The following is a 12,421-nucleotide window of genomic DNA, read 5'->3' on the forward strand; positions in this document are numbered from 1 at the left end:
GGCACGCCGGGAGGTGGAGTCTCCAGTCGGGGGAAACTGGCCGAGCGAGGGAAAGGCGAACTACGAATCCCAGAATGACTCGCGCACGACCCTGGTGTCGCGAGGCCCCTGAGGCAGCTGCTTGGGGGCGGGACCTTCGAGGAGCCACCGGAAGCGGAAACGCGATACGGCTTTTGGGGCCCCGGGAGCTTGGGAAATCAAGTCGTGTGATTCCAAGACGCTGGGAGCGAGAGCGGGGCGGGGAGTGGAGCCTGGAGCGAGCCTAGCTTGTTTCTCGTTGCTCAACACAAAAAGTTCAGCTCGGATGTACCCCTGTTTCCCAGGGGTTGACCACATCCCCGGCCAACCCATTGGGACTTTACAAGTGCTGAACCCCTCGCCCCCGTCGGGGCCCCCACTGGAGGTCCCTGGGGGAGCCCCTCGTTTCATCCCGGCTCCGGCCTTTTGAGAAGGGAGGTGAGAGGCCTGGGTGGTGCTGCGGGAGCTGGGTGGGGGTGTGCTGAACAGAGCAACGTTGAGAACCGAAACCGGCCCAACTCGCTAACCTGAAGTGGCGCCAGCTATTCGGCTGCTACTCGTCCCCTTGCACTTCTCCATTTCCTGAGAGCTTGAATTGGACCTTCTGCTGCAGGCACGAAGTATGAGCTTCGAGCCCTAATCAGAGTAATGGTGAAGGGCAGCGTGATGTTATTTCATTTCACAGCACTTGGGCATTCCACAGGTTTCTCTTATCCTCAGGGGATTTCCTAATGTAGAGAATGGTTTTCCAACTCCCAAAAAAATGAGCTCGGAGCGGGGGCCACGTTGAGGGAGGCGAAAGGCATTATGGGGGCGTTATGTAAAAGCAGAACCCCAACCGACCGGTCCTCCTCGATCCTCGCGCTATCTAGGCACGAGGCGCTTTGCGCTTATGCTATTGGAAAACTTCCAGGGCGGGAAACTGACCCGTCGCTCTGCGCACGCCTGCGCCTTTCGGTAACTTTTTCAAGTCACGCATGCGTGTTGAGATTGTGTACCTAATGTATCGATTCTCCTGCTTAGAGTAGCGCCATCTTGTTGTACGGAAGCTGCTGAACCCAGCTGAACGGAGTCGCGCACCGAAATCAAAATCCACTTCCTGCTTCCGGAGAAGTGTCAAGTCTGCTTTTGTGGGGAAAGGGCACTGCGAAAGAGCTGGGACCCGGACGATTTAAAGAGCCTGGCCGGTTGTTTTTCTTATTGGTATGTCTTGCGGGATGGGCTTGGTAAAGAGTTTCAGAGAAACTTCTTTGTTATTGAAAACGGGTAGGGGGTGGGGCGTAGGTCCTTTGTCTCTTGGAGTCTCTTGTTAATCTCTGCTAAGATAAGTCTCCTTGCAGGAGTCTGTTTCTCCACGTGCCTAATGGTCCATAGGTCCTGCAGAGTTCTAGGCTGTGGGATCACTTTGGGGGCAGAGGGGGTTATTCACTCCAGTCACTGCATGGCCACTAGGGGTTGGCGTTTCTTGTGTGATATTTCCCTTGTCTGGTCTCATTTCTTGGTTCTTACAATAAGCCATGTCCAAGCCCTCCCTCATCACCTTCACCCCGGCCTCTGATACCAGCGACCTCTGGAAAGATGGAAAACAGCAGCCACAGCCTAAAAAGCTGGAGCCGACTCTGGATGGCTCTGCAATCCGCGCTTTCTATGAAGCCTTGATAGCGGGTGAAAGCAACTCCTCTGAGTCCCAGACATCTCAACGTGAGCCTGCCAGGGAGAGAAAGAGGAAGAAAAGAAGAACGAGGGAGGCTACAACAGAAACAGCAGCAGTGGCAGCATCAGGAGGACATGAACAATGGAGGTCCCTTGAGGCTGAAGAAAAAATGACCCAATGCATACTGAGGGCAGCCCAGGAGGGAAACTTGGCAGAACTTAAAAGGCTGTTGGAGCCCCGCGAAGCCGGGGGAGCTGGGGGGAATATCAACACTCGGGATGCCTTCTGGTGGACCCCTCTGATGTGTGCTGCCCGAGCAGGCCAAGGGGCAGCCGTGCGCTATCTCCTGGGCCGTGGGGCTGCCTGGGTGGGGGTCTGTGAACTGGGAGGCAGAGATGCTGCTCAGCTAGCTGAAGAAGCAGGCTTCCCGGAGGTGGCCCGCATGGTCAGAGAGAGCCAAGGAGAGACGAGGAGCCCAGAGAACCGGTGAGAGAAAACCTTAGCCTATGGTCATCTTTCCTTGTGTTCCATTCTTCTTGGTCATTCCATACCAAAATAGAAGGGTTCTTTCCTCATTCCCTAAAGTCAACAAGGACAGTATTAAAAAAATAGAGGGATAGAGGAAACCAGCTAGGGTATTGCCTTGCATGCAACTAACCTGGGTTCAATTCCTAGCACCACGAGGAGTGATCTCTGAGAACCTTTAGGTGTTAACCCCTCTCCACCCCAACACCCCCCAAAAAATATAATAGTTTGAACACAAGCTCCCTGGATGTAAAATTCTGATTCTATCTGGGCAAGTAATTTAATGTCTGTGTGCCTCAGTTTCCTCATTTATGAATGGGGTTAATAAGAGCATCTTTTCTGTAGGATTGTTCTTAAGATTAAAAGGCTTGATATGGGGCTTAGGATATACTAGATGGTAGAGTATTTTCATTACATGTGTGAGAACTTCAATCCTTGGCACCATGCACACCAAAAAAAAAAAAAAAAGAAAAAGGGCTATATAGATATTATAACAGGTAGGGTGCTTGCCTAGGTTTGAAACCCAGCACCCCATATGGAGCCCTGAGCCACACCAGGAGTGAACCCTGAGCACTGCCAGATACAGCCCCAAAACAAAACAGTGGCAAAGAATAATACTAATAAATGCATAATGTGTGCAGATTGTTATGATAGTAATTGCCACATACTAAGTATAATTACTATATAAATAATAGTTGTAATCATTGTATTTCTGAGAGAATTACAAGGACTGTTTATCATTTCTTATCCCAATTTTTTCTCCTTGCTAAGGAGGGAGGGAGAAAGAAAGTTGTCTTTAGTATAAAGATTAGAAGGACAGGGACCAGGGCAATAGTATAGTGGGTAGGGCCCCTGCCTTGCATGCCAGTGACCTAGGTTCAATCCCTGGCCTCCTTATGTTCCTCCTAGCACTGCCAGAAGTGATACCTGAGCCCAGAGCCAGGAGTAAGCCCTGAGTTCTGCCGGGTGGTGGGCCCCCCCCAAAAAAAAATAACCTCCCTCAAAGACTTCACTCTTTCCACTATCCTCACCCCTTCCTCTTCTTTGCAGGTTGCCCACCCCCGCCGCCCAGTACTGTGAGACCTGTGATGCCCACTTCCAAGACTCCAACCATCGTACATCCACCGCTCACCTGCTGTCGCTATCCCGGGGTTTCCAGCCTCCAAATCTGCCCTTGGGAGTGCCCACGTCCAGCCCGGGCTTCAGGCTGCTACTGCAGGGGGGGTGGGAGCCTGGAATGGGGCTGGGACCCCGGGGTGATGGCCGTGCCAACCCCATCCCCACTGTCCTCAAGAGGGACCAGGAAGGATTAGGCTACAGATCAGCTCTCCAACCTAGAGTCACACACTTCCCAGCTTGGGATACCCGTGCCGTGGCTGGGAGGGAGAGAGCCCCTCGGGTGGCCACACTGAGTCGCAGGGAGGAGAGGAGGAAGGAGGAGAAGGGTAGAGCCTGGGAGCGGAATTTAAGGACATACATGAACCTCGAGTTTTGACTTCAGCAGTATCTGATACTGATCTGCTGAAATCTGAACTTGGACCTCTGACATTGGCACTTTGATTTCTGCTTCCTGAAGTCGTCCTAGTTCCCAAACCCTCAGGTTTTGGTGAGTGGACTCAAGGAAGAGGAGCTGAGAGTTGAGAAATAAAATCAACTTTTTCTCATGTTTTATTCACTGTGATGGAAGCTATTTCAGAGAAGCCAGACAAGTCTGGGGGTAAATCCCACCTGAGTCAGAAAGGGTAGCCCCTCTCAGAGGTAAGACAGCGTCCCCAGGGCTGGGGCAATAGCACAGCAGGTAGGGTGTTTGCCTTGCATGTGGCCAACCCGGGTTCGATAAATCCTGAGTGCAGAACCAGGGGTAAACCCTGTGAATCGCCAGTTGTGACCCCCCCTCCCCCCAAAAAAAGACAGCAGCCCTGCCCTGCCAGTTTGGGTCACTTCTGGGTCCTAGTTCATCTCTAGGGTATTTTGCCTGTTCTTGCAATTTTTTAAAAAATTTTGGGTTTTGGGCTACACTCTGTGATGCTTAGAGTTAATTCTGACTGGGGAATCACACCTGGCAGTGCTTGGGTGACAATATGGGATGCTGGGGATCGAACTGGGGTATGCAGCATGCAAGGCAACCACTTTACCCACTGTACTATCTCTCTGGCCCCAATTCTCTCAGACTTGAATCAGATCAGAGAGATAGATAGTATAGCAGGTAGAGTGCTTGCCTTGTGCGCAATTAATTGCATTCAATTCCTGGTGACCCATATGGTCCCTGGAACATCACTGGATGTAGTCCAAAAAACAAAACACTTGTTTTGAGTGATGCTCAAGGGTTACTCCTGGTTCCGTATTCAGGAGTTACTTCTGGCAGTGCTCAGGGAACCATATGGGATGCCAAGGATCGAACCCAAGTTGACTGCATGCAAGGCAAACAACCTACCTGCTCTACTGCTACTCCAGCCCTCAAAGACAAATTTTATTTTTGTTTTTTGGGACCAAACGTAGCAGTGCTCAGGGTAATGGTAATTCCTGGCAGGCTTGGGGGATCATATAGGAGTGGGGATTGAACCTGGGTGATCTGTGTGCAAGGCATCGCCCTACCTGCCCTACCACCCTATTGTTCTGACCCCTGAAGACAAAACTTCTGAACTAAGAATTCCCCAGCTTTCCACAGGCCTCACAATCCAGGAAGTGTCCCTTGCCATACTTCCAAACCATATTTTATGTGTTAAGAGTAGAAATAAGGCATCTTCAACCTTCATGTTCACATAGCTGGAGGAGGAAAAATTCATGTAACCAAATCAGTACATGATGCTAGGGGAAGGGATGGGAGGCTCCCATTGCTGAGGACAGTAGCTAGAATCTTGCAGGAAGAAACCAGCATGGTAGGACGGCCTAAAAATCATCCAGCATGCAGTCAGCTGAACTGCCAACAATGGCCTCCCATGTCAAAACTATTTTCCTTTTGTTGCTGTGTGCTGAAGATCACCCACTTGGTTGCTCCACATGTGTGCCTGTATGACACGATACAAGTATCACACCAGTAAAACTTATCCTTATTAAGGATCACACCAGCAAAACGAAATTGTGTTCTACAGTTACATGGGGTGGTGCCTAGGATCAAATTCATATTCTTGAGCCTGCAAGGCAGGGGCCCTACCACTGGTCAATTCCCCAATCCTCCAAATCTAAACTTTAAACCGGTGTTTCTCAATGAGGGTCATTTGGACTTTATCCCTGTGGGCTTCCAGAATATTCCAAGAGGGCCACAGATGAAAGTCATATGGGATGCTATGGCACTAAATTAAGGGGACAACCAGTAGGACAAGGAAAAACACGGTCAGAAAAAGATTTAGAAACACTGCTTTAGGGGTTGGAGCAATAGCACAGGGGCTAGGGCATTTGTCTTGCACGCAGCCAACCTGGGTTCGATCCCCAGCATCTCATCACGCGGCCAACCTGGGTTCGATCCCCAGCTCATCCCCGAGCACCGCCAGGAGTAATTCCTGAGTGAAGAGCCAGGAGTAACCCCTGTGCATTGCCGGGTGTGACCCAAAAAGCAAAAAGCAAAAAAAAAATGCTTTAAACCAATGTTCTTCACTCCCTAGTGAGTTCTGAGATCAGGAAGCATGACCTGCCCTGACTTCCACATGCCCCCGCTGCTTAGTTTTAAACTAAACTAAGCAGGGGAGAAAACTATTACTAGGCCAGAGGGATGGTACAGAGGGTAGGGTGCTAGCCTTGCACGCAGCTGACTGGGGTTTGATCTCCGGCACTCCATAAGGCCCGTCCACCCCCACCCCCTACCCAGCAATGCCAAGAATGATTCCTGAGTACCGTCCCCCAGTCGGGTGTGGCCCCCAAACAAGTTTACCATGGCCAAGCCCAGACATAAAATGTGGGGAGGACCTGGGGTTACCCTTTCTGAGGGAGGGGGGAAGGGAGGTTGTGGGGAGCGATTCTCGCCACCACTCATGGGAGGAAGTTGGTGTCAGCTCCTTGCTGGGGCTGGCTCGGTGGACAACCAGAGGCTGTACCGGACGGACGCGGCAGGAAGAAGTGGTCAAGATTCCTCGCATAGCTTTGTTTTCCGCAAAAGCGTGCCAAGTTCTGGACGGAAGCGAAGGAATCCAAGGGCGGCGGGCGAAAGAGGGCAACCAAGTTCGGGAGAGCGCTGCAGACCAGGGTCTCCAGGCGGCTGGATGTGTCGGCGCCGGTTCCGGCGGTGCGCGGGGGCGCGGGAGGCGGCCGATCGGAGGGTCCGCCCCGGGTCCGCCCCGCGAGGTGCGGGCTCCGCCTCCACGGCCTGCCGGTCGGGGAGTCCCGGAGCAGCTGCTTCCGGGCTCGGCGGCTGCCGGCGGCTCTAAGAGGCCGCGGGCCCGACGCGGGGCCCGGGAGGGGTCGCGGCGCAGACTGCCCCGACCCCGGCCCCCCCCACGCAGGCCTGCGCCTTGCTTCGACCCCCGGAATCTCCGCGGACATCTACGGCCTGACCTTGTGGGGTCCGCGTCTCCGCTGCGTTTTGAGGGCCGGTCGGGACGTTTTGTAGAATCGGTGGCCCCCTAAATCAGGGGACAGCGCTGCCGACCGGGCCTCACAAGACACCCAAACGAAGAATTCTTATTCCAGACCTCCCCCGGGACAGCGGATCTGCACCCCGCCTGTTCTGGAGTGCCCGGCCCCGGGGCCACCCTCCTGCCTGCCTGCCTTCTTGAATGGAGCACCGCCTCCTGAGTGTCTGGGGCACCTTGGGAAGTGGCCTTGGTGAGTGAGACTTGGGGTGCTGCCTGCTGGGACGAAACCTGGAAGGACACTGTGGGGTGACCCAGGCCTTGTCAGATCCCCAGACACTTGGAATCTTATGTGTGGGAGAGCTGGGGGGTGAATAAATCTGGCAGGGGATCCCCGTCTTACCCTGGGAACTGAAAAGGAAACGGCTGCCGGCCACTGTAGAACCATCACTGTGGGAAGACACTTCGGAACCCAGGCGTCACCAAGTAGGCACCTGTTCAGTGCTGAACAGACTCTAGCTTTGCTGGAGACTCCTTCAGGATCCCGGAGTCTAAGCTGTACCAGGAAGGGTCCCAGAGTCTGGGGGCTCTTAACACCCCAAATATGTTCCTGCGCCGGCTTGGTGGCTGGATTCCTCGGCCCTGGGGTCGCCGGAAGCCAGCAAGACCTGAGCTGCTGACCCCCGATCCCAGCCGGGTGGACAGCTCTCCTGAGAATTCCGGGAGTGAGTGGGACAGTGCCCCAGAAAGCCTGGGAGATGTGGGGCTTCCCAAGCCCAAGGACTCCGGGGCACGGAGGCGCCCAGGGGTGGCTTCAGAGCCAAGGAGGGAATCCCAAGTTGAGCAGCTGGGGAGCAGAAGAATGGATTCCCGTCAGCGGGACAAGACTGTCTCTGGCACTCAAGAGCTTGGGAGACTAGAAGAGAAAGGAACCTCCAAACTCGGATGGGATCCTGTGGATGCTGGTGACATCAGGAGGCCTGGAGAGTCCCCTGAAGGAGGACTGAGCGGCCCTGAGCCTGAACCCCTTGTGGAGAAGCCTGGCCGGCGTCAGAAGCTGCTGGGCTGGCTGCGGGCGGGAGCTGGTGGCGGAGCCACTGCGGCCTCGCAGTACCTAGGGAGCCGCGAGGAGAGCTTGCAGATCTCCACCAACCTCACCCTGCACTTGCTGGAACTGCTGGGCGCAGCCCTGCTGGCACTGTGCTCCCGGCCCCTGCGGGTGATCTTGGATGCCCTGGGCCTGCGAGGACCCCTGGGTCTCTGGTTGCACGGGCTGCTCTCCTTCCTGGCCGCCCTGCATGGGCTCCACGCCGTGCTCAGCCTCCTTACTGAGCATCCCCTGCACTTTGCGTGCCTCTTTGGTCTTCTCCAGGCCCTGGTGCTGGCTGTCAGCCTCCGGGAGCCCAGTGTGGATGAAGAAGCCTCTGACTGGGAGGGTGAGAAGCTGGGAAGGGAGGGTGAGGAGCAGCTGGGGGACTCAGGGAAGGAACTGTGACTTGGGTTGGCGGGGGGGTGGGGTGTATCCCATGGTCCCTCCATCATGAAGTAGGGGCAAGGGTGAAGATTGTGGCCTTTAGGACAAGAGTTGGGGGCATGACCCAGACTGTAAGCACAGAGACCTCAGGGATCAGGAAGAAACCCCAGTATGGGGCCACCAGCTCCTGCTCCCCACATAGGAGAGCACTGTTTAAGGTGTTGGTGGGGGTGGGGAATCACTCTTCAGTTCACCAGCTGTTAGTACTTTTTGCTTTTACCTTTCTCCCACCTCTAGTTGTTGTTGTTTTTTTCCATTTTCATTTTTTCGGGGGTGGGGGGTTGGGGGCCACACCCAGCGGTGCTCGGGAGCTACTCCAGCTCTGTGCTCCCAGCACCCAGGAACGATGTCATGCTGGGGATTGAAATGGGGTCGGCTGCATGCAAGGCAAGCACCTTAACCTCTGTATTATTTCTGGCTCTTCAACTTCACTTTTTAAAACCAAAAAAAAAAAAAGTGTGGCGATGGAGGATAAAGACTAAAGCGTCCTCTCTTTCCAAACTCCCTGAGGGTGGGGAGGGGGGGGCCCGGAGGGGAGCAACCTCTGGCTGGGTTACCCCAGGGTTCCTCTGAGCCATCTTGGGTAAGATGGAGCTGTTAGGCTGGTGGATGGGGCCCATAAGTAGAGAGGGTGTTCCTGGGAGCCTGAGGGAGTGGGGATGGCGCAGCAGTGTGGACAGGACTGGCTCAGAGGGGCTGGTTGGCAGCTGAGAATCAGTATGGAGAGATGCTCGGGCTTACAGATCCCACTCCCGGGCTTAGGGGTCTGCTGACTCAACAACAAATCACTGCCACAGCAAATCCTAAATCTACCACTGCAGAGTGAGAGTTCCTGCCACTCAGGGTCTTGTGGCTGGATAGTCCGGGGTGGGGGTACTGAAATGGGGGTCGGGATGAGCGAGGTTGCTGTTTGGAAACAAATCCTGAAATGAAGTCAAGATTGAAAACCCATCTTTATTCCCCTTGAAAGGGCCAGGAGTCTTTAGCATCTCCCCTACCACATTCTCCGCTCTTGCGGTGTCCGTCGAGGCCACAAAGGAAGCCACAGGTCAGTTACTGGTCAGGTTGCAGGTTTCTGTGATGGGAGGAGGGAGACAGAGAGAAAGGGTGGGGGAGTACAGAAAAAAAGAAAATCCAGAAAGAGAAGCAAACTTGTTGGTTATGGGTTGGAAGGAAAATATATTCCCTAGGACAACAAAGGACCTTCCCCTCCATAGCTGTCTCTCTACCCCCTTTCTTCACTGCAAACTTCCAGAACTTCTCTTTCAAGTAGCTCAGAGCCCATCCTGGCTCCATAGGTGACATCGCAACTCTTGGCCACTCCCTCTGGTGCCCTTGCAGCCATAAAAGAGGGATCAACGCTTTGATAATGTCAGCCTTTGGGCTATGCCCTCTAGTGACATCACTTGAGTCCCAGTGAGACAGCAGTCGAGACATGGCGAGTCTTAGTCATCTCCTGTGGGACTTTACCCCCTCACCTTGATTTCTGGGAGTCAGTAAGAAGGCCTTGGCATCCAGGCAGGAGGTCAGGGACTGGAATTCCTCCACGCATTTCTCCGGAGGGTGTGGTGATCGATCTGGAAGGGCAGGGAGAGCCAGATCCATCAAAGGTCTTGCTCCTCAGCACAACCCTTGGTGAAGACCTCACTTGGAACACCTATCCCTTCATGGGATGATGTCACAGGGCCCAGAGTGAAGGGCTCCTTCTTGGGTTCCCTGGCTTTCTGCCAAGCATCCCCAACTCACTGTAGAGGAGGAAGCGCTGGTAGCCCTGACCCGTCTCCTTCAGCATGATTCCATCTGGGCACGAGCTAGAGAAAAGCTTGGTCATCATGTCGGGGCGGCCTGTAAGAGCAAGTGAGGGAGGCATGAGGATAGAGGAAAAATCAAGTGAGTCCAGGGAACATGAGGTGAAGGAGAAAGGACTTGAAAGAACCGACCTTCAGTTCTGAGATCTGTGCTTCCCTCAGTCAGGTGGTAGATCCATTTTCTGGGTACACAGATTCCATTTTTCCTGGCAAGGAGAGGAAGATTGAGACGCTCCCAACCATACAATCCCAGGCTCTATCCCGTCTTCTTCCTTGAAGCCCCAGTCCCACTAGGTTTCAACCCAGTAATGAACCGTTAGCCCTCTCTATCTCCAGAGGGAAAGTAACAGAAACATTGAACTGGACTATTCTGCTGCAAGACGCCAGCCAGGAGCTCAGCTCGGTATCAGGTGAGTGATCACACCGAGGGCTGAGACTTCACTTGCTGGTGCCTCTGCCTGTTGACCACTTACATGCGGATGGTAGCACGAAGCTGGAGCTGCATGGGAACAGAGCCTGCAGCCATGTTGAAGACAATGTTATCCACCGGGTCAAAAGTTGCCAGTTCCTCCTTGGTGGGAGCTGCCCCTGCGATAAAGTACCACTGGCCCAGGTGGGGCTCTGGGAACTGAAGAAACAGGGAAGGGAGCAGAAGAAGATGGGTCCCATTATAAGATCCATCCAACCTCTCCATCAGTCAGGACAGCCGAGTCTAGGAACATTCTCACTCTTTCCAACTAAGGACTGGAAAGGAGGCATTAGACTATTTCCTCTTTGCCAATCCACACGTGTGGCTACCCCACCCATTTCTGCCAGGGTCTCCCCACTGATGGCCTTTTGGCTTATTTTGTCTAGCTTTCCCCATCAAAATACTGTTTCGGGGTTGAAATGCTAGCACAGTGGGTAGGGTGCTTGCCTAGCACGCGGTCGACCCGGGTTCAATTCCCAGCATCCCATATGGTCCCCTGTGCACCATCAGGAGTAATTTCTGAGTGCATGAGCCAGGAGTAACCCCTGTGCATCACCGGTGCGACCCAAAAAGCAAAAAAAAAAAAACCTGTTTCATATCCTATTTCTTCCTTTCCCACCAAATCCCTGAGAGCCCACACCCCCATTCCGCCTCCCCCATGACTCCCAATCCTCCTTTCTCATACCTCTTTCCCATCCACTTCTTGAGTTGTCAGTTGATGGTACTCAGGACATTGGTAGATGGAGTTAAGAAGAATGCCATAAAGGTAGAATAGTGCTGCCCAAATTTGGTGGAACATCTTTAAGGCAGGAAGGAACTGGTGCTTTTCCTGGAGTGGCTGGTGCCTTAACTGCTCTCTCCCCTGCAGGCCGCGTGGTCGGTCCACTCGGCTTCCAGCCCCCTTGCCTTGACCCTTGACCCTTCCCCCTGCTAATGAGTAACTACAAACTTGTTTTCCAGCATCAGCCTGGGTTACTTAGTGTTTGGGCCTTCCTCCCCCTCTTCTGGTTGTGTCCACTCCGCAATACACTGTTACTTCCAGGGGTCTCTCAGGAATTATAAAGTTGAAGCCTGTGCCTTTTGAGTCATAAAGGAGCTGGATGGTGTGAAATGCAGCACTGAAAAACGGTGGGCTAATATCTTGCATTCACTTAGTAAGTTGCTTGGAGTCCCAGTTGTTTGTTAGGAACTGGTTAAGCCTTGAGGATATAAAAATGAATGACACAGTCTCTGGCCTTGAAATAGTCAGTCTAAGGAAGCTTGCTGAGTAAACAAATCTTTCAATACTACCTGATTAAGAGCTTTAGAGCGGGTATAAACCAGGTGGGTGCTAGGATATGGTGGGTGGGAGGCTTCCACTCTGATGCTTACAACTGGGGAAAACACTCAGAAAACTTCACTGACAAATAGGTGAATTCATTTATTCAACATTATTCCAGAATTTAAATGTTTCCTCAAGTAGGCAATAAGGCTTTGGTTAAAGTTGGTGAGCACCTTCTGTTTTAAGAAATTTTTTTGTGTGCCAGAGAAGTAGTATAGCAGGTAGGGCACTTGCCTTGTACCTGGCCAATGGGTTCGATCCCTGGTACCCACATGTTCCTCCGAGTCCTGCCAGGAGTGATCCCTGAGTGCAGAGCCAGCAACAATTCCTGAGCATGGTTGGGTGTGCCCCCAATCCCCTCCAAGTTATTTATCAGGCATAGTAGGTCGAAATTCTATGTCTACTAATTATTACATCTTTGATGTTCTACCCAAGAGCATCCCCACTACAGTGCCTCGAATGCGTCAGATATGTTTTACCACCAAGCCACATCCTAGGCTCTATTCCTGTTTTTTGTTTTGTTTTGTATTCGGGTCACATCTGATGTGCGCAGGAGTTACTCCTAACTGTGTGCTCAGGAATTACTA

The 12,421-nt window shown here is 53.0% G+C and overlaps 3 protein-coding genes across 3 annotated transcripts; 2 read left to right on the top strand and 1 right to left on the bottom strand.

Annotated features, from left to right (window-relative positions):
• Positions 1-247: 247 nt before the first annotated feature.
• On the top strand, positions 248-3,863 carry GPANK1 (G-patch domain and ankyrin repeats 1). The gene is made up of 4 exons (XM_056127250.1): positions 248-456; positions 1,042-1,221; positions 1,534-2,158; positions 3,248-3,863. Exons 3-4 carry the CDS (start codon positions 1,536-1,538, stop codon positions 3,690-3,692), a joined length of 1,068 nt encoding a protein of 355 aa, XP_055983225.1. The 5' UTR covers positions 248-456; positions 1,042-1,221; positions 1,534-1,535; the 3' UTR covers positions 3,693-3,863.
• Positions 3,864-6,414: 2,551 nt separating this feature from the next.
• CUNH6orf47 (chromosome unknown C6orf47 homolog) lies at positions 6,415-8,708 on the top strand. The gene has a single exon (XM_056126991.1). The coding sequence runs from the start codon at positions 7,307-7,309 to the stop codon at positions 8,195-8,197; it is 891 nt and encodes a 296-aa protein (XP_055982966.1). The 5' UTR covers positions 6,415-7,306; the 3' UTR covers positions 8,198-8,708.
• Positions 8,709-9,170: 462 nt separating this feature from the next.
• Positions 9,171-11,504, bottom strand: APOM (apolipoprotein M). The gene is made up of 6 exons (XM_056127834.1): positions 11,199-11,504; positions 10,518-10,672; positions 10,177-10,250; positions 9,983-10,081; positions 9,715-9,813; positions 9,171-9,311 (listed from the first exon to the last, which is right to left on the bottom strand). Exons 1-6 carry the CDS (start codon positions 11,310-11,312, stop codon positions 9,286-9,288), a joined length of 567 nt encoding a protein of 188 aa, XP_055983809.1. The 5' UTR covers positions 11,313-11,504; the 3' UTR covers positions 9,171-9,285.
• Positions 11,505-12,421: the final 917 nt, after the last annotated feature.

The sequence above is a fragment of the Sorex fumeus genome, unplaced genomic scaffold (genome assembly GCF_029834395.1).
Source record: "Sorex fumeus unplaced genomic scaffold, SorFum_2.1 ptg000063l, whole genome shotgun sequence".
NCBI lineage: Eukaryota > Metazoa > Chordata > Mammalia > Eulipotyphla > Soricidae > Sorex > Sorex fumeus.

What these genes read in the sequence shown, in the direction of transcription:
- GPANK1 (XM_056127250.1), top strand. Translation starts at nt 1,536, where the DNA reads ATGTCCAAGCCCTCCCTCATCACCTTCACCCCGGCCTCTGATACCAGC. An exon ending in ACGAGGAGCCCAGAGAACCG is followed by an intron (nt 2,159 to 3,247) that starts GTGAGAGAAAAC and finishes TCTTCTTTGCAG; the next exon opens with GTTGCCCACCCCCGCCGCCC.
- CUNH6orf47 (XM_056126991.1), top strand. Translation starts at nt 7,307, where the DNA reads ATGTTCCTGCGCCGGCTTGGTGGCTGGATTCCTCGGCCCTGGGGTCGC.
- APOM (XM_056127834.1), bottom strand. Translation starts at nt 11,312, where the DNA reads ATGTTCCACCAAATTTGGGCAGCACTATTCTACCTTTATGGCATTCTT. An exon ending in AAGAAGTGGATGGGAAAGAG is followed by an intron (nt 10,673 to 11,198) that starts GTATGAGAAAGG and finishes CTGTTTCTTCAG; the next exon opens with TTCCCAGAGCCCCACCTGGG. An exon ending in CACAGATCTCAGAACTGAAG is followed by an intron (nt 10,082 to 10,176) that starts GTCGGTTCTTTC and finishes TTGCTCTTACAG; the next exon opens with GCCGCCCCGACATGATGACC.